The sequence below is a fragment of the Solea senegalensis genome, linkage group LG19, assembly GCF_019176455.1.
Source record: "Solea senegalensis isolate Sse05_10M linkage group LG19, IFAPA_SoseM_1, whole genome shotgun sequence".
NCBI classification, from domain to species: domain Eukaryota; kingdom Metazoa; phylum Chordata; class Actinopteri; order Pleuronectiformes; family Soleidae; genus Solea; species Solea senegalensis.
Genome location: NC_058038.1, coordinates 10014442 through 10035998, shown reverse-complemented (window position 1 = coordinate 10035998; position 21557 = coordinate 10014442). Strand labels below are relative to the sequence as shown.

At 41.4% G+C, this 21557-nt stretch overlaps 1 protein-coding gene across 2 annotated transcripts in view; it reads right to left on the bottom strand.

The window, feature by feature from the left end:
* Positions 1–21557, bottom strand: part of LOC122785643 (SH3 and cysteine-rich domain-containing protein 2-like) — a 29826-nt gene that overhangs the window by 5459 nt on the left and 2810 nt on the right. Inside the window, exons 2-8 of one of the 2 annotated variants that reach the window (XM_044051536.1) lie at positions 12701–13049; positions 10178–10272; positions 7210–7294; positions 4649–4755; positions 2448–2517; positions 2181–2260; positions 1999–2087 (exon numbers count right to left, since the gene is read on the bottom strand). In XM_044051536.1, coding sequence (XP_043907471.1) covers positions 1999–2087; positions 2181–2260; positions 2448–2517; positions 4649–4755; positions 7210–7294; positions 10178–10272; positions 12701–13049 — 875 coding nt within the window. The remainder of the gene's footprint in view (positions 1–1998; positions 2088–2180; positions 2261–2447; positions 2518–4648; positions 4756–7209; positions 7295–10177; positions 10273–12700; positions 13050–21557) is intronic. The other variant, XM_044051537.1, reaches the window with a different exon arrangement.

Below are 21557 nucleotides of genomic sequence, written 5' to 3'. Positions count from 1 at the left end.
CGAAATTAAGTTCAAGTGCCTCACTAGGACCAGGTTTTGATGACTACAGGTCCTGACAAGGTTAGTACTTGTGCCGAAAGAGTTCCTAATTTTGGTAACAAATACAAGTACACACACGCACTCTCTACCCACTGTCCTAGATATACAGTGAGAAGATGCTGCCCCAATTGCACTTCTGTATGTTGCATCCGCACACAGTTTCCATATAGTTACAAAAACTTCCCAACTAGGATACGACCCATATATATATATTTTTCTTAATTACTCTGCTCACTAAAGATTGTCCCAGGAGTCCAATTAAATGCTGTAATGTAAAGACTCTTAACCTGAATTACACAAACGCATGTCTTTTTAGGTCTCTGCTGTCCAGGAGTCGGACTTGAGTCCTTATTTTCAGAACTTTTTGTTGTTGTTTTTGCCAGTTGAATTTGGCATATGAGATAGAAACATGATTATTAATGATAAATAATCTGATATACCACCTTTTTAACACACACGTTACTTACTACGTTAAGTACTTTGACAGCAAATGCAGGATACTCAGTGACAGAAACAAGAGACACACAACGACAAAGCCACATGTTTCAAAAACACTGAACGTCACTAAAAAAACTAAAAGCAAATGAGAGATAAAAGAAGACAACATCACATAACACCCGAGTAAGAGCAATAAATAAATAAATAACAAAATGAATAAAATGTAATGAAAGCAAAAGATCAAGGGACAACATCAAATTAAAAAGCCTGCACAAATGGAATATAAGACATAATTTAGAAGAATTCCTTGCATCTGCGAGCTTTATTTTGTCAGGTAAGTCATTCTAAAGCGGGGGAAGGAAAGAAAAAAAAGTTAAAAGACCAAATTAACTCCAAGAGCGAATGCAAGCGGACGAGTACATTACACCGTGTTTCTTTTATATTTTTGGGAGATTGGTAGTATGCATATGAATGGAAAAATAATAAAATATAAAAAGAGCATTTTAGGGCTTCCAAAATGTTGGTTCCGCGTGGATTAGGCCAAATCATACAGGACTTTTTGCGGATTCCCCCGAGCTTGCTCTCGTGTAAATGAAGTAAATGAAGTCAGCCAATGACGACTTGAGGCTTGAAAGGACTTGAAACGGTCAAACGTTTCAAGCGTTCACAGACATTTTGCACTCTCGAAAGTCTCTCATAGGTGTGCACAAGAGTGTGAATGGTGTCTGTAAGTTGACCATGCGCTGGGCTGATAATGGCTCCAGCTCTTTCAAAGGATAAGTAGCATAGGTAATGGGAGGACGGAAACATGTCGAGTGAATTACAATGATTTTTGGACACATTCTGGCCTCTGCCTTATTAATATTGTAGAGTTTTATGCTTTGCAGTCCACACTGGTCAAACTGTGATACGTCACGTTTTAGACAGACACACATTATGCTGTCAGTGGCTCATACACACTGTATTATGCAGTCACAGTTAGCGGCACAGATGGCTGTTAACACATGTTAATAAATCAGTGGATCTACCTTGATGAAAGCTGTCCCTTATCACACACACATGCCCTGCCTCATTTTTGACTGCTCTGGCCCTCTTTTCTTCACGTGTTGTAGAGGTTTCTTCACACTTTGCTTTCTGTGTCTGCTTCCTCCTCCCTGCCTACGGTAATCTTCAGTTCCGTGCCGTCTCCTCTCATGCCTGTCCTCTCTTTCATCTCTCAGTTGTTCAGTGTCTTTTATCCTCTCCCCTGCTGGGAATGCAGCTCAGTCACTAGCTTTATGTGGTGGGGGACAAGTGACGAGCTATGGGTTTATAATTAGGCATCCTTAAGGGCACCCCGACACCCTCCTCTGCAGATGCTGGGGACATTTATATCCTGCAGGAACAACAGCCCGGGCAAAACACGGGGAAGGACGGAAATACAGACAAAGAGCACGTGCACAATAGAGAGAAAACAAACAAAACAACACACATGGATAAGAAAACGCTTTCACGTTGGCGGTTTGTTTGGCGTTGACTCACTGTAGTTCCAGGTCGTTCTGTTCCTGAGGCAAAAACCTGTAGAGTGCTACATAGGTGTGGATGGAGTGAACTTCAATGCGCTTGGGCACCTGGACACAGGGAGGCGGAGGCAGTGAGACAGAAGTACATGCTCGAGGAGGAAAGACAACGAAATGTGACAGTGTGCACAGAGCGGGTACTACCTTCTCCTCTGCAGGAGTCTGAGCCTGGCCGCCGCTCTCGTCCTCCTCCTTCTCCATTTCGGTGACAGGGACGGCTGCATCTGGAGGTGGTGAGAAATCTTCTTAGCACTCGCACATGCGTGTCATTTTATTTCCACGAGAAGGCACAGTAAATCTCTCACACGCAGACAGACGCGCAACATATTCACGGACACACACATAAGCACGGGCACGGGGCAGATATGCATAGGCACACAGGTGGAGACACAGACACACGGCAGTGTTTACCCCCTGTCTCCTGAGTTATCTCTTCCTCCATGCTGCACTGTCTCTGCTGCCTCTCCTCACCTCCCTCATCCTTATCAAAGCAGAGGGAAAAAAAAAAAGTAAACAAAGTAAAAAATCAACAACAGGTTGTCAGAGAAGGAGTAAAACCCTTCCTGCTCTGCATACTGTTGGTTCAGGGAGATTTACCCACGGGTTCAACTACAAGTTTAAACATCATTATTCATCATTTCAACGAGGGAACGTAACTCATAACACCATTAAAACACCTTGGTTTAAAGTTGCTGTCGGCGAATACAATTTGAAGTTAATCTTCTGAAAATCAGCACTGATATATAAACACAAGGTAATAAAATACTGAAATACTAAAAAGGAGGGGTGGTCAACATGTGTTTTTGCACCTAACAATAACAATTTCTCCACAAGTTTAGGGTTCTGATGGCCCACTCTCTCCTCCCTGCATCCTGTCATGAATGCATTTGATTAAGGTGACACCTGTTGACTGACAAACACTTCCAACATGTAAATGGACAAAGTGCTGTGAGATTCACGTCAGTGAGCAAACTCTCGAGATCAGTGACGGCTGTCAGAATAAAGAGAAATAAAGTAACACAGGTTTTAACCGAAGTACTTCACTGACAGCAGCTTTAGGTCGGTCATGAAAACACTAGAATCACTGACGCGCGAGGGCGAAGGTGCACCAGAGCACGCTTCTGACACTGCACTCACACGTACGCGGTCTACGCTTTCACTGAAAAGCTGCACATTCACTGTGAATGGGCCCGTGTTATAGGTCCAGTGTGTAGTAAGTAGTGAGACGCAGGACTCTTCCTGTCTCCGGTCCCTTTCCCAAGTGTGCCAGGGAACAATACAGTGGCCATCAAGTATCAGAAAGAATAAAAACACTCCTTCACAACTCTCTCTGCTTTGATGTTAGTGGTTTATGCATGCCATTTACGTGGGCTGAGTCATTCTCCCCTCGTTTTCATCATTATCTTCCACTACAGAATGACAAATGCAGGTCCATTCAGGCTGCTGAAAAGACATGTCAGCTCAAGAAGGCAGTCTCTGTAAAGTGAGGCCTTTGCCTAGTACATTTAAAGGGCTTATAAGATTTGTATTCAAAGCAATTACAAAATTCAACAAATTAGTGGTGTAGTGTGGTCTACTGTAATGACACCTGTCAAATGTAAGCGGCATGGGTTGCCAGGCAACCAGTTACCGACAGAAGCAGAACGCACAAGATTCATTTTATTATATTTAATTAGCTGTCTAATGAAAATGACTGATATTCCCACCTTTTATTGGGAGTATAAGTTCTGTCAAAAACATCCATATACAGTATGTCTGCAACCTTTAGGATGAAAAGAGCCACATTTGTCCCCTTGCCACCCAAATAAAATTAATCTGGAGCCACATAACCTGTTTGACCCATGGAAATTCAGATAAAAACATATACTATATACCGTATGTAAAATAATGCTTTTCTGAAATCTACAAAAAGAAAACTGTTGACATTTTGTTGCCTAAATAAAGCAACATTTGGGATTTTATGTAGTTCACAGCATGAGTATGTGGATCCAAAGATGGACAGGATTCCAAATGTGTACTTCTTCATTCATTTAAGTGTCGGCAATGGCTTCCCAGACTTCAAACACAAGTGTGTGGAGGATTTTTTATCGCACATTTGACGTGGACATCGGCTGTGACGCACCAAATATTAAAGCGTGCCTTGACACCTTGAGCTCTTAATAGGAGGTGTTCATGTGAGAGAAAGAAGAGAGCTGAAGAGCCACGTGGACACAAACATTCTTAAAGGTAGGATATCATTAATTTTAACATACTTTAAGCCAAACTCTCTCGGTTTTTTTCTCTCTTGCTGGAGAAATTGTTTTCGCTTGTTCTGTCAGACACCACATCATCATCATCATTACATTAGCAACATTAATAACCCTTGCTACACGTTGCCATGACACCGACTGCTCTGTTGACTCTCGCAAGCTGATTCCAGTTGGACACGCCCACCGCCAAGTGTCAAAGTGACACGTGCATACGTGCAAGTGCAGTGCGCGGACACCCAAACACACCGAGTGACGCTTACTTAGACTATCTGTCGTATCAATACTTCACCAGTGAGTTGATTTGTGCTGCAAAAAACTTTGTGTCTCTTAATCACACTGTGTCCAACTCTCATGATGTCATACCAGGCTGCATGTCGGTGACTCTGACAAACTGGAGCGGCTCATCTGTCCCAAAGATGTCCCGTAACGCAAGGCGGCATACACAGGGTCGACACGCGTCCGCACGGCCTCTGAAACCACACACACACAGACACACACACACATATGCATAAGACTAACACGGCTGTAAAATCTCTCATCGTGATTATTGTGCTCGTGCCAATCTGCAGGGACCAGACGGTCTAAATATAACTGTAGTAACTACGCGAGTCCAGGACCAAAGTGACCCACTTTGGATGCAAGGACAGCAGCCAGAAGTTAAGGAGACATCAAGAAATCCCGGTCAATTAACACACTCACACGCTGCAGTGATTGGCAAGTGATGTGTCGAGGTTTTAATAGCTGCAATATTCTGTATCTGGAGATCTCGCCGAGTCGAAAGGGAATGAGAGATGAGACTTAAAATATGGAAATCCTTCACAAAGCCTTCACTGGTACATTTCGTGTAGATGGAAAGTGCTCGGTGCTGGCAGGAATGAGATTTTCTGCTGCCCTTTTTTTTCTTTTTTTTTTCCTTTCCCTGTCCATCCAAGTCAATGCACCCTGAAAGGAGTTCAGAACGATTTCTCTGCACGGGCAGATGTTTGTGTTTGTGTCTAGGAGGAGGAAATCATAACAACTTGCAGTTTCACGTTGACGTCATTGCCTCGAAGCTCATGCTGGCCAAAAAGGGAAAATTCTCCACTGAGAAGTGTTTTATGCAAACAGTATTTAGTGGCGACACAGCTCATTTCTTCTTTAAATTGACTGTAGCGATTACATTTGTGCAAAGAGCAAGGCAAGAGAGTAATCGAGGCTGTGCTGTGGATATAATTATTTTTCTTTACACACACGCTGACCTTCAGCTTTGTTTGTTAGAGAAAGGAGTTTTATGGGTGATAGGCTTCATATATTATAAACCTCTGTTAACCATTGCCCCCCCATGTGTGATTAGAGCCTCCTTTGATGCAGTGAATTAAGGTGTGTTCTGATTTTTAACCTTTTAATATTGTACCTAATCCCTTCTTAGCTAAATAGAGGAATTCATTTGTGTGCGTGTGCCAAATATCGCTTCACACTTTGCTATCTTTTAACGCTACAGTGTGTAACTTTTGAAAACTGACCCAAACTGACCTAAAGTGAACAATATTTGATAATAATACATTAGGTTATATTTATCACATTATAAATTCAACATTTGATTATATATATAATATATATATAAGCTTGTCTGGTGTTTTAATTACAATTGTCTACATGTTATTTAGATTTTTGCTGTCTGTTTCTGTTATTTAACCATCCTACCTACCTACCTACCCCATCCATCCCTCCATCCTTCCTTCCTACGTGTCTGTCTATCCTATCCACCCATCCCATCCATCCTACCTACCTACCAACCTACCTACCTATCCCATCCATCCATCCATCCTACTTCCATCTTTCCTTCCTACCTATGTGTATGTCTGTCTATTCCATCCATCCTATCTACCAACCTATACCTACCTACCTATCCCACCCATCCCATCCATCCTACCTACCTACCCCATCCAACCTAACTCCACCCTTCCTTCATACCTGTCTGTCTCGTTCATCCATCCATCCATCCTACCTACCTTATACCTTAGAATAACCTTTGCCACCTGACATTGAACTTACATAAAATAGGAGCTCTGTATTATTTTCTAACCTAGTAACGAGGACACGTTGCAGTGTGTGACTGTGAGTTTGGCAGGCTGCAGACTCAGCTGGCCCTGGCTGAGTCCCAGGCACCGTGGTGCTGAGCTCGAGGTGATGACAGAGCTGTAGGTTAATTGCATCCTGATTCATGGGTAGTACAAGGAAGTCACAGCCCGAGGTGCTAACCCTGATTCAGCGAGGCATCACAGTATTATACACAGTTATGTGAGGTGAAGGACTGCGTCACCTTCACACGATGATGATCTGTGTAGGTGAGGTGGGGTGAGGCCAAAAAACAAGCTTCCAGTCAGAGGAAGAACAAATTCAGATACACTAAGACTGATTGGACTGTGTTTTAGTAGCAGGGTCATATGAGAAGAAACAATAAATGACAAGGACATTTCAGCAATGTGGTGTCTTGTTTATGACCGATCAGCAAATAGGTAGCATTTCAGTGTTTACCGAGCCTTAAATATGCTGTAGCGCCAGCCAGTGAATTACTACCTTCCATTGGTCTGACTGTACAGTGCAAGTCATAAACAAGGATATAAAGAAAACATAAACATTAGAACTTTATAAATATTTATTCACATACTTTCAGGGTGCAGACCGTCCATCAGCCTCGCAGAGAAGCTGAATTTGTTCTTCCTCATTCTCTTTTTTCCACTTCACGCTCCTCGGGGTGTCAGGCGAGACGGAGACAGTTCGGGTTTTATTACGGCACACACACAAGCACACAAAAGTCTAAAAATAAACCAAAAGGCTAGACAAGAGCGACAGAGACGAAACAAAAGCACAAAAAAAAAAATCCCAAATGCATTCGCTCGTACACACTCGCAGACACACATGGGCACTCTAAGTATCCTCACCTTGGCTTGGCTGAACTTCCTTGACGACAGCCAGTTGGTCATTGACGAGCATCGGCGAGCTGAAGTTTCGCTTGAACACTCCGGGCTAATGGAGGAGAACAGAGAGACACACACAGCAATGTTTTTTGTGTTTTTTTGTCATCCATTCATACGCTGAACTGATGAAGGAACTGTTTCCATGTAGTGGTTTTAGAACATTAATGGAGGACAAATTAGGACGGCGCTTGCACATGTTGCGACCAATTCTGCTATCAAGTTACAAATGAAAGTGAAGTGTTAGCTCTGTTTGCTGCTAATTGGGAACAATGAATTCACTCAGGCACTTATGTGTACGCACACAAGCACGGACTTGTGTGTGTGTGTGTGTGTGTGTGTGTGTGTGTGTGTGTGTGTCCACATGGATACAATTTCACACTGAATTAAGCACAGTAAGTGTTTCGGCTGAGATATCAGTTTGTCTTTGCCTTGACTTGCAAATGAGCCACTAACTTTGTCACATTACGTTGAAGAAGAGACAAACATTGTTCAGATCAAAAGGTAATAAAAGGGCACATTTTGATCGGATAACGATGCCCAGATTCTGGTCCGATGACATTCTATCTCCTCGCTGACCTTATCGTCTCCACACCTCTCCGTCTTTCTCTCTTTGTGCTCGTGAGCCAGTTTTAAAAGAGTGCTCTTAAACTTTTTTCCAAGAGGCTCTCAGAAGGTCTGGCCTCTTGTTGAATGCTAATGTCCTCTGCTCGAGGATAAACACAAAACCAGGCTCTGAAATCCCTCCCAATTATCTGCCGACAGCTATGCTCAATCCTGTCCAAATTTAAAACTCACCACTTCCATAATGAAAGTCTAAGGCAGTGTGTATTTACAATAAATTGCCTTCAGAAGCGAAATGTATACACATATGTAGACTTAATAATGTTTATACTATAGATGTATTGATGGTATTTAATGTAAATATAAGGCATCTTGGATATGTATTATGTCTTTTATACACTGCAAATTAGTTAATTAATTTCGGAACTATGGATGAGACGAAACCACTTTTTTACCAGTGTCACAAACTTTAGTTTCGACCAATACAGATATTAGTCCGATAGTCATGTTAGACCACTTATGAACTTAGCAACACTTTTTATCTACTTTTTATCTACATTTGTACAGTCTGTGCATAGCGAAGCATGTGATATATATATATATATATATATACACATACATATAGGATTTTTTTTACATTTTTATCTGATATCCAATCCAGTCATTTCAGATACCAATTCCCATACCAATTTGGAACTGAAAATTATTTTACAGATTTAGTTACACTAAATTTAGTTACACTGTCCTTGAAAAATTATAGCGACAAAATTAAATGCTGTGACTGATCATTGCGTAAATGACTACAAATTACTATCCGTTTATCATATTGGAAAACAGTAAATAACCTTATATGTGAAAACAGTGTCCTACTCTTTACATGTTCTGTCAGCATTTAACTCCAAAAAATAGAAGCAGAAATATTGAGAAAGTCTGACTCATACTCCTACAGTGTGTCTCAGGATAATTGTGTGTAGTGACAAATTGTTTTTCATGTAACTTGCGTACGTGAAGCGCTGCTGCCTCCATGATGTGACACAAGACTGACTTAACATTTTCGTTTGTGCAGAACTGTTTCCATTATTTTCTTTTAAATTGCCCTCACCTGACACTGGGCCAATATTTATTGGCAATTTAATGTTTTTAAGGTGCAGGTAAAAATCCAATTCCATGTCCAATCAATCCAGGTTTGGATTAAAGTTACCAATGGTAACTTCAATTCTGCTCAGAATATTTAAACAATGATAGCAATTACAGTGTAAAAAAATAAAAGATGTTTCTGGGGGGTTTCTTTGAAAGTCGGAGCTGTTAAAAGCGTGCTTTGCAAAGTAGGACGTCTGATTGAAACGAAAATGTGTTAAGTTTCAAAAAAGTGAAGGACCCAAATGCAGGTTACGAAATAATGAATAAATCCAGACCACAAAAAGGTGAACAAAACAAAAAAGACCAAAAGAGCAGAAGAAGGAATAAAGAAAAGCTTTTAACACAAGGAGCAGAAACACACGAAAACAACTGAGCAACAGGACAAAACTGAACACAGTGAACTGAAACAAACAAACCAACACTTGGGAGCACAAAGACCAATGCTGCTTTCATGTGCTATCAGCATATGGTATATACGAGTTCCCGACGTGCAAAATCCACATGAACGCCCCCTCGCGCCGTGATTTCGATTATGTACAAAATGTTAATGCTCTAGCAGGTGAATTAACAATTCAAAAATTGTTTTATCCAAAAAGCAAAAGCACTCGAACGTAACGCACTTCGTAGTTCCGATTTCACAAATTATTGAAGTATCATCTTTCCGGCAACAGGGATAATCAAACACAGGTGAATCACATTAGGGCGGGGCAGACAATCAGGAGGGGAGACGGAACAGGAAGTATAACTTGACAAGGTACACACAAGGAACAAAAACTACAAAATAAAACAGGAAACAAAGAACAGAAAACCAGACACAAAGGACTAAAACCCAAGGTAAAGAAAGAACAACAAAGAATCCAAAGAGAACAGTTATATCTCTATCTTTGGTGAAGAGCTGAACCGTTTTTACACTATTTAAGTTGACATGGCTAAGCTAAACTCCTTTTATAAAGAAAATACAAAGACTGCAACTGAACATTTTCTGGTGCAACTGCATCACAATAAATTAAAATTCATGATTGTCAACAGTGTCTGCCGTGCTAAAACACCACAGAAGATCATCACTTCTTGGCGCTGAAGATGTTGACAAATTAAATTCACAGATGACAGACAAAAAGTCGAGAGAACCAAGACATTCGCACACAGCCCCAGTGAACGTAACAAAAAAAAAACTGCCAATATTATAGAAGGGGACAAGATCATAAATGATTATGTGTGTGCTCACGCGTACCTTCCCATGACACAGCTGCTGCGATAGCTCCGAGGTGCACCACAGGTGAGCGGCCATCTTGCACGTTTTACATCGCAGAGCTTGTTTGGAGTTTCCTGCAGACAACGGCAAAGACAGAGGGAGAATTAGGACAAAAGGACGGAGACATGGACGAAGATGCAGAAAGCAGATCTGCAACAGGCATGAACAGATTTCTCTCTGCTCAGCTTGACGGCGCAATCAGGCACTACCCATTTTGTCTCACAGCGCTCACACTGACAGAGTCATCATCAACAGCTCCCCCTTCTCAAAACATCGTGGATAAATTGGAACCCAGCTGGATATATTTCAATCACAATCGATTTGGAATCGAGTCATCTCGCCATTTCAAACTTGACTTTCAAGTGCTGGAGTGATTAAACACCTCGGAGCGCGGAGTTGTTTTCATTTATCATGTACTGACACATCCTCTGACTGTTGAATCTTTTTTTCTTTTTAAGGATTAAGGGGGTTGAGCCCTTATTTATCTAAGAAAAAAAAATGGATAACAAATTTCTACTGGATTTGCAGTACCGTGTGGCCTGAGAGGACAGTCATGGCTATTCATTTTGGTCAGAATCAGAACGTATGTAATCCTCATCTTACAAATCTGCGCAAACATGCAGATTTTAGGATGAGGCAAATTGGACACTCTAAATTGACCGTGAGAGTGAGAGTGGATGGTTGTTTGTCTCTCGGTGGCCCTGTGATGGACTAGTGATCTGTGCAGCGTGTACCCCGCCTTTTGCCCTATGTCAGCTGGGATTGGCACCAGCGACCCTCATGTGGAGGATAAAGCAGTCTCAACTCTAAGGGAGAGTGCAGTCCTAAAGAAAGGCATCCAATATGGAAGAATTAGTTGATTCATGGACGTATTTAAAGTTAGAAGAAAAGAAAAACGCCTTTTGACCATCAGTCAAGCCAACTCAGTGAGAACACAGCTTTTACTTTAAAGCGGTAAAATTATTCTACCCCCATCAACTTAACTGGACTGTGTTTTGGGACTGCAGGGTAAAAAAAAACAGAGGGAGATGTGTGACATAAATAAACCAATGCATGAGGAAAAAAAAATGCAGAGAGGCAGGCTGAGGTCTGTAATCAATCATAGTGACAGGAAGTAGATTTAGCAGGAAAAAAAATAGCAGTGGCGAGTAGATCATACAAGCTGCAAATCAGGCATGAAAGCACATTTACATCTGCACCTCCCCCCCACCGTGAATAATTTCATTTCATTTTTTACAGCTATAAACACTGAGAGAGCTGAATTTAAGTCACACCGGCAAATTCTGAATCCCATTTTCAATAAATCGGATGGTGAGATGAGGCATTAAGTCTCTTCTCTTGTTTTAAAAAAAAAAGAAAATGCAATATTTCCTTTCACTGCCGTTACATACATACATTATTATTTTTTATTACTCAATTAACTTTATTTTTATAGAGATTCCTGCTCATTTTTAGCATGATGGCTGGGCGATGTGGCCAAAAACATTACACCATAAATATGTCACCAATCAGTTGATATTATTGAGATAAAATGTCAAAGATTGAGTTTTGCTCCTGATTGAAGTGAAGATATCAGTCAACTGTGGTTTTAATTTCCTAACAGACAGAAAACAAACACTAACACTAAAACAGAAACATTTCACTAATCTGTGACAAACCTGTCAAACTTGAGTCTCCAAGTGTGTTTTTATCGCGGTATAGATTGGTATAGAATTATTTCAATATTATTATAAGTTCTAATAAGTTCTAATGAGTGTAAAATTAATATTTTGAATATTGTTCATGCTGTACCAACTGGTAAAGACACCTTATTTGATTTTATATCAGTTCATGAAACAAGATATCGTCTTTGGATATTGTCAGATCATCATGATATAGGCACCTGTGATGTCTTGTTCAAAAGACTGTTGCAGTACTTGTTTATATTAATAATAAACTATAAATATAAATACTATATAACGGATTAAAATAAGTGGAATTGTATAAAATTATACACAGTTATTTGTGATGCAGCAGAATTTGAACATACTTAATTTTATATATGTCTTACACATTTAAAATATCCTTTATTAAAACTTAAAAGACATATGACCAGATATCATCTCATATTAAAGGAAACAACTGTATTTTAAGTATGTAATACAGATTATAAACAGCTAGAATACAGATACTACTGTATCTGATTTTTAGGGGACCGCTTGTGTCCATCTTTATATTGAGATATTTTACAGTCTTTGTGCAAAGCTATATTTGCTTTCATCTTTTAGATGCCTAAAGATGAAACAGGTAAGTTTTTCACTTTTGCTTTGAGTGCATACATCAAGCTGTGGTGATAAAACATTGTCCCTATGTAATATTTTAAGTTTCCTCTGCACAATAAAATGGCCTCCAGTCTGCACTGGATGCAAAGCCAATGAAACAAAGACACGGAGGCCAGAAATTCTGTGAAAACCACTGATAAGCCTCAGCCTAAAAAAAGAGGGGATAAATGCATCACCTTACCCACTATCATGTGTTTGCAGTGCTGGCAGTTGGTGGGCTTGCGAAAAACATGGTCCTGAAAACAGTGGGTAATCAGAGGACGTGGAGGCTTGGTGGGCAGTGATGGGGAAAGGCTGAGAGAGGGGGAGTGGGAGGAGATGGAGGGGTTGGGGCTGAGAGACGGTGAAATGGACGGTGAGCGGTCACCGACGAGAGGCGAGCCTGGGAGCAGAGGGGGAGAAGGAGGCGGTGGGTCGGTGATGAAATCCGGGGGCAGGCGAGCGTCACTGTAGGATCTTTGGAAGAAGTTCTCCACGCTGTTACTGCGCATGATGGTCTTGAAGGACAGCGAGCGCTTTAGCCGTTGGAGCTAAACACAAACACAGTGACAGAGAGAGAGAGAAGGTGCAAAGATTAAACACAAGAGAGGCAAGAATGCTCCGACACATAAAGTAGCAATAACAAAAGTCCAGTACACCCCGAGGACAGCACAAGCAATATACCAGCATCCATAAACAAAACACTATGTTCGCCTCTGCAAACCACTGGGAAAGACGGTGACTCATGAAATGCAATATGACCTCATAAGGAAACGGTGCATTAACGAAAAAAGCTGTAAGTTCCAAGAGATGTAGCGCACAATTGCACATCTGCTTGTGAACTTGGCCCATGGTAGTTAAACAATATCAACCCACCCACAGCTGTACATTACAGGCGCCTGTGTGTTGATGGCATTTCCTTGGTAGTGATGGCTATTGTGATGAAATTAAACTGCACGGTTCAGGCTTATCATGTATGAACAGCATGTCCTCAGGCCGCTTAATCTGATGGAGCCTGCCCATTGGACCCATTGATTTCTGTGCAGACTCGCATAAAGCATACAGAGGCACTGGGTCCTGGATCCTTGCAGAGCCAGTCCTCATGGCGACCATATCAAATTGCATACCTGCTCTTATGACTATTGACTACAAGCATGGAACAAATGGACGTGAAGTGATTGATGGCCGGTGGTGTATTTCAAAAGCCCAACAATTAGACAGCAGCACATCACATCAGCGCCCATCACGTCTGTAGGAGGACCTGCTGTCTGCAGCCATCTTGCATTGATTGGCTGGATAAATGCATGTTTCCTAATGTTTCCCTCCGGCTCTGTGGACAGATGATGATGCTAGTTTCCTGGAGGATGGGCAACCATTTGTTATACTGACATGCATCAGCAGTGACGGTAGGAGAGGAGAGCAGTGTGAGGGTGTTGTCACGTCGCAGGGGCAAGAATGTTTCAACACAGACAGACAAGCAGTCAGACAAGACGCTCGGTGTGTAAACGCTCTGTCTGTCTGTCTGTCTGTCTCTGTCTGCACTTGTTCTGCTTAGCACCAAACATAATCACTTTACAGGGACATGATGTTTACAGTTCTGTGAATCTGGGAATAGGATATGAAATGTGTATGTGAGTGTACGTGTGTGTGTGTGTAGAGAGAAGAGAAGTAAACACAAAAGAAAAACAAAAGAAGACATGCCTGAATGCAAATGTGCACATTTCATATGCTTCCTGTAGCTCTTCATTCATGAATCCATTCATCAGACAACAAAAACAAGCACAGTTGAGTTGAATGGTGATGTGCTTAGTTTATAATAAACACAGCCAGAACATATGTAGAAGATTCATAAGCCCTCAGTGCAATGTTGTCCATCACCAGCCTCCATTCATTCTGTACCTATGTTATTACATGCAGGGGATATGCAGCATGTGTTAGTCAGTCTGTTTAGCACACAAATACCAAAATGCAATCTACCAGAAAAGACCACATCATTTCTCACTATCGAGGACAATACCAGGTCACACAAGACAAGAGAAACTGACACCTGACTGGCAATAATCAAAAAAACAAAACAAAAAGGAGAAACACATACACACAGGGCTGACAAGACAACAAGGTGAACCGGGAGAGGGAGGATAATGAGACACAGGTGACATGTGAAAAACGACTGTGAAACAGGTGTAGATAATCAGGGCGGGTAAAGGAAATGAGGACACACAATAGGGACAATTAAACTAAACTAAATCAAGAAGTGACACCTGGCTCTGTGGAACACTCAATATAACAGCGACACTGTACAAATCTATTCCTCAATAAAGAAGCTCCAAATATCAAATGGCAAGAACGGTATTATGAAAAGTCCACACGGAGACGTGAAGTGTCTTCAAAGGCAATAAAGTCCTACCGCACAGTAGACATTTGGTACAAAGTGGACTTTGTTATTTATACGTTTGATTAGTGTTGCGTGGATCTTCATGACATTTTGCACATATGTACAGTGGTCATATTTGTCTGTTTTGTAAATAAGATCCTTTTTTTCTGATACTGAGATCACTAGATCTGTGGTTCTCAACCCTGTGGTACGTGTACCACCAGTGGTACGCGAGCTTCCTCTGGTGGTACCTCAGAACTACTGTTCTGCTGTATATACCAGGGTATGTGATCGGAGTGGAGTGCGTAGAAAATGTAATGTCACTATACCAGAGTGTGAAGTACATGTGAGGAAGAGGAGGATGATGAGAGAGCAAATCATCTTATTGGGAATAAATCTGCCTTCATGTGAAAAGTCCACAGCTGACTTTGCTCGACCTTATTTACACCACTGTGTTTTCACGTTGATGATAAAGGAGTGACTTAGAGAGCTCAATATTTTATTTTATTTTCTCAGGTGGTATAAAAAGTTGGAGACCAGCTGCGCAGGATGATAGCATAACATAACATAACACCAGGTCCCAGAATGGACAGCTGGACAAATGTGCAGCGGGACACAACCAGAGATGATGAATTGGTGGGGTTGTTTGTTGTTTTTTAGTCCCACCAAAAATTCCTGTTCCTTGCCAAATCCCTGTTGACTGCATTACCCATTAATCATCATTGTTCAGTTAGAGGCAGAGAGCTCCATGGAAACTCTTATGAGGATCGTGTGAAACACTCCTAAACGCCAGATATTGATATGATTTTACTTTACAGTGCATTGGTATGCCTCTAATAAGCTCTTTTTTTATTGTTTAAACACACACAAATGCATGTTGCTCTTGACTTTGAGGAAAGTGTTGAGCTGTCTCTCAATTAGAGCAGATGAGCTCCAGCATGTCTCAATTACACTTAATCTAATCGCCTGTCAGTGTGTGCGCCCAAACCAGCGTGCCCATTATCTTTCCGTTCACTTGAACATGCGTCATACGTGTCATTCTTGCAAGTCGAAGCCACTGAGTTACCACCGCCACACGAGTCATGAGTGGGCAACCGCCCTTGTACTGTGCATCAGCAACAAGAGGCAGGTGAGATTGTGACGGTGATGAAGTCGGAGTGAAGCGATACAATGGTCCTGATGTATGATTTAGTCCCATATGTATTATTTATTCCCTGCAATTTCCTGACAGCGCCTGTCAAGTGCCAACGAGCGCGCCTCAATCATCTCTGATTCAGCTGAACCAAAGCCTTTACAACCTGCAAGAAAAAAAATGCTTCTCTCCCCCAAAAATGAAATGACTGTTTTGCTTTGAAAACGTTTCTCTCTGCAAATTATTCATGTGATTCGCAAATGACAGGCTGTTAGCCAGTTTCACACTCACACACACACACACACAGGTTTGTGCGGATATTCTTGTATTCTCAGTGCACAGCATTGACCTCATTTCATTTGGACACCCTAAACAAATCTCTAACCTTAACCTAACCGCAATTCAAATTGTAGCCCTTACCTTAACCAGTTCCTCAGAGGAGAGATAACAGATACACACACACACACACACACACACACCTGAAGTCAATATTCCTCAAGCAGCAGGGATCCCTCTGCTACAGTCCATATTTTTCCCGAGCTGCCTCTGTGGACTTGAAAGAGCCCATAATTCTAACGTTTTTCGATCCATGTACAAACGCTCGGCCCTGCTCGCGTGCATCCAACATAAATGTCCAAAAATCAATAGTCAATGGAGGGACAGCAGAGTTTGAGCAGCCATAATTCAATGTTAACGCTTTTTTATTTCCTCCAAATATGTGGTTCTTCCTCGCTCCATCAGGATTTAATGGGGCTAAGGGGCCAGACTGAGATATATCTATATATATATATATATATACAGTATATGAGAGGCTCCGGTCTGTTCAGAGGTCAACACTAAACAACAAAGGCTTTATCCCACTGGGAGTGTGATGATAAATACAGCTTGTGGTCGGTATAACCTTTGGTGTGGACCTTTTTTTTTTTTCTTCCCGCCCAGTGCAGAATATTTTAAACCAAAATGCTAATCCAATAACTCCAGCTGTGTCTTCTTTGAATTTTTTTTGCAAAGGTCAAAGTAAATACTCTCTTTCAAGTTTTAATGCTCTGAAATACTGGCTTGAGGAAGAGCTGTATCTTAGGCTGGTTTAGGGATTACTTTTAACTCAGCGGTGTGTCGTTGAGGACGGGAGGTCGGAGTGTGTTCCAGTCCAAACATTCAATGTCAACAGTTGCAGCTACTTAATCTAAGGGACTGTCCACAAGGAAACTTTTTTTGTCAGAGAGGCGTTACGTACACACGGAAACAGCGTTTTAGGGGACCTGAAACGGTATTTTTCCGAAACACCGGCCTTGCGTTTGCGCGTAGACCGCATGTATGCTACTTGAGGAAAACGAGGACACCTCCCTGACCCTTAACCCGACATGATGGGACGTAACAGCATTTACAGTGACACCACTCACAGCCCTGGCGCGTATGTACCGCTTCGAGTCGTTTCCGGGGTTCCGTGTGGACAGAGACATTTCCTGAAACGACGCTTGTCTTTACAGGGAAAAGATTGTTTTCGTTTTGTGCCGTTTCTGTGTGGATGTGGCCTAATCCATATTTCTCAATCCTGGTCCCGGGAACCCACTGCCCTGCATGTTTTACATGTTTCCCCCAATTCAACACACCTGATTTTAAATGGTCATCGAGCTCTGCAAAAGCCTGATAACAGATGTGTTCATCAGATGTGTTGAATCGGGGGAAACTACGCAGGGCAGTGGGGTCCCCAGGACCAGGATTGAGAAACACTGACCCAAATAAAAAAGTACATTAATAAGAATTTCAATTACTTAATTCAACAAGAGGTTGAACATGAGTAAGGCTCTGAACATGTTTACTGTTTAAACATAATGATTTCGGCAATTCAACAGGGAGCATCTTGTATATTTGGTTGTATTTGTGCTTTAGTGGTTTATAATGACATATATTATCTCATAAAATGGTTTCAAAACATCTTTTACTCCCTAAAAACAGCCCTCAAAACACTACACTGGTGTGGCTTTATTGTTTCCAGGGGAATAATTAATAAAATGTTTGACTTAATTGTTTTGAGCAGATTATGTAAAACTGAGGGGTGAGCCTGTGCAGCATCATAAAATCTTAGAGCGCAAACAGCTTTGGGCTTTATCATTACAAGTCTGGTCTGTGAGCCTGTTTGATGTCCCAATATTAAGTTTTTGTCATTATGCATGACAGCCTGGCAGCTTGGAATAAGAGATGCATAATCACAGGCTGCTCGCATCGAATTGTTCACAGACACATGTAGCGCACGCACATGCTCGTGCGCTACATGTGCTCCTATAGACACGGACACACACAGAAACACATGCTTCTTTCCCTCTCTCGCCCATTGTTTAATGAACTGGAAACTCTGTGTGAGCCATTAGTGTTGATTACAACCACTTTCCTCACCGCACCACAACATTGAGCTCACCCTGCCGTGCTGCTTTGCCCTGGCAACTCATCATCCACCCATTTTCAGCCGCCCAATCACCGTCTACACACACATGCCGGGCCAGGCACAACACAATGGCTGTCAGTCTATCAGACAGAGAGGAGGGGAAAAGCATCTCTGCTGACAAACAAACCTCCCTAACTGATAGTTGTCTTTCTCCTGTTGCAGCCAATAATAACAAATGCACATATTACACATGGCTGTCTCGGCTGGTTGCCGGGATGCAGCTATTATCGTCCATATATCATCATCAACAGAGGTTAAAATGTTACAGTTATGTAAAAGGCTCAGGCTCAGCTTAACTGAGTGTTTCTGGTCACACTTTCCAAATGGAGATTTTAGTACAGCATTTTTCTACCAACAGTTACTGTAGGTGCAACTTTCAGACTGCACGTGCATCAGCTTAAAGGCTATGAAGTCAACTATAAACTAGGGCTGTGCAATTAATCGAAACATGCGTTTCAATATTGTGACAGAGGTTTTTGATGATCAGGTGAGATTACCATTGATGGAACCTCTGGAATCAGCTCCGATGTGAGGAGAACTGAGAAAATTGAAGAATATGTGAGTCATTAAACTCAGAGTTGGCTGAAGGTTAGAAGTTTCTCTCACAGTTATGGCCCCAAGCGATTACAAAGACAAAATAATCGAAATAAATCCATTATTACAAAACTGGGGGCTTTTATTCTGAAATGAATGCTTTTTTAATTTGGCAAAAATAACAAACATTCAGTGGAATCCCTGGGTTAAACATGCAGCGTGAGCAAAGATAATCATATAATCGTTTGAAATAATAGTGATTATGATTTTTTTTCTATAATCAAGCAGCCCTATTATAAACCCCACTCCAGCATTAACGCTTGCTGCCACTTGAAGTTAAATAACACCTACTTGGCTACATTGGCTGCATTCAAGGTTTTTTACGCCCAAAAAATCTCTTAAGTATGGAAGGATATGCAATATGCAAAACCTGCCAAAATAAAAGGTCACCACTAAAGCATCCAACACCTCACATTTCTGCAATAAATTTACGATCCAGTGAAGATAATACACTAAGTAATGACTAAGACAGAAGCAAAGCATGACATATAATCCACTCTAAGATGATCCACTCAGTTTGTAACAAATCCAAAACAATTTAGGACGTCCATGTGATTGTATTGTGTTGTGTTAAAAAACAACAATGACTGTACAATACACTGTAATGTTTCTTCAATTAATTGTATCGTCGAAATCTATAATCGCCGCATCCTCGGCTGCTTGTAGCAGTATTTCAGCAGCTCCGACACCTTGCCCCAAAGTGTCACATCAATAAGCATCAAGGTGTTACATCAAACCAGACCATAGCCTCATTCATCCATCATCCTCCACTAACTCCCCTGCTCCTGTCACTCTGATGTGGCATGGCTAATGAGTCACTCCGTCATTTGGTCACTCGGTCTGTCGGACTGACATATTTCAAGAGTATTTGAAGGAACGGTAGTTTGTGAACTCTTTGTCTATAAAAAGAAAATAAAGAATCTGACAGACGTTGCCTGTAGGTGGTGACATCTGTGCTTCTGAAAGAATAAAACGGCTCGACAACGACTAAATGTTTCACCATGAGGTTTGGCGCAAACACTCGCGCTTCTATTGTAAGATTAGACAAATCTCACATTTGTTTTGTGCTCATTCAGCAAACTAAGATTTTAACAGCTCGGTTATGTTAACATGTCCTTAACCCCTGACGTTTGAATGAGCTCTCCGTGCTGCCGCCATGAATGCAGGTGTCGGGTTGCATTTGGCCTTGATGAGCTCATGGTTGACAGGTTTGATAAATCGCAACCTGTGGCTCTGTGTGGCTGAAAAGTAAATATCATCAATCAATGTGTGATCTAACTTATAGTAGTGCGAGGTTCTGTGTGTATTCATTCATCATCAACCGTAATGGTTCATTTAATCAAGCTTTGAGTTTGTCTTTTTTGCATTATTTTGTAAAGTGATACTATCACACAGTCCAAAAAGTAAGAAATCTCTGTTTGTCTCCATATGTGTCTCTGTGATGGACAGAGACACATATAGAGAGATCCTCGTGTGGAGGATAAGCGGTAGAAGATGGATGAATGGAAACTATCACATGAATATGATCCACATATCCATGTTTTATTTCCAGAAGATAGAACATCATGTCTACTTATGTAATCTACACTTGGGTAGTAACACCTACACCAAAAGTCAAACTGGACTGCCACTCAAGTCCTAGTCAAGTTCTTCTAGTAGAAATGTAATAGTGGAGTAAAGTGGAGCCATGATTAATTAAAAAAGCTACATCTGTACCTAATTTAAATGGGTTGTTCTCAGGCCCTCAACTAACTTTAGTCGTAATTTTTCAGTAGATTTTTTCTTAGATAACCTGCTTATGAATAAACAAGCACATCTGTAAATATGACCTCCATAAAGGAGGTAATACAATTTAACATAATGAGAGTGAAGCACCAGATTGAAACGTAACAAGCATTGGCCACAAACTGCACAGTTTCAGATTACTTGTCATTTCTTGTCTTTCACCTTTTCTCACTCAGCCAGCTGTTCGTGGCTTAAGTGCTCACACGGGGTAGCACACACACACGCATAAACTGTGATGTTGTGCAATAGTAACTAAGTGCTGCAGCCTGATAAATGGGCCAATCTCCCCAAAAACACGTCACAAATTATTATTTTAAGTGTTTATATCTGTGCGTGTTTGGAAATTGTCCTGCGCGTACTTATCGCTGTGACAAAACAGTTTAACTCTACACTTCCATCATAGAGAAGGCTCCTAAAGTGCCAGCAGCCCTGAGAGATCAAACCACTCTAATGATTGCCGTCAGAGCATCTCATCTGCTCAACCGCTCCCACTTCTGTCAGCCTCGGCTGCAGACTACACACCACATTGCACGGAGAAAGTCAGCGGCTCCTCTTCTCCTTAATCCCCTGGCACCGCTTCCCTCTCGTTCTCGAATTCTGATGCCCATCTATTTGCTGCTGGTGAATTTCAGGGAGCATCTGTTATCTGAGGGAGTCACTCCTCTTCTCTCGCTGCCATCCTTATCTAATTATAAGCATCATGGACACATGGTGTCTGATTAGATTCT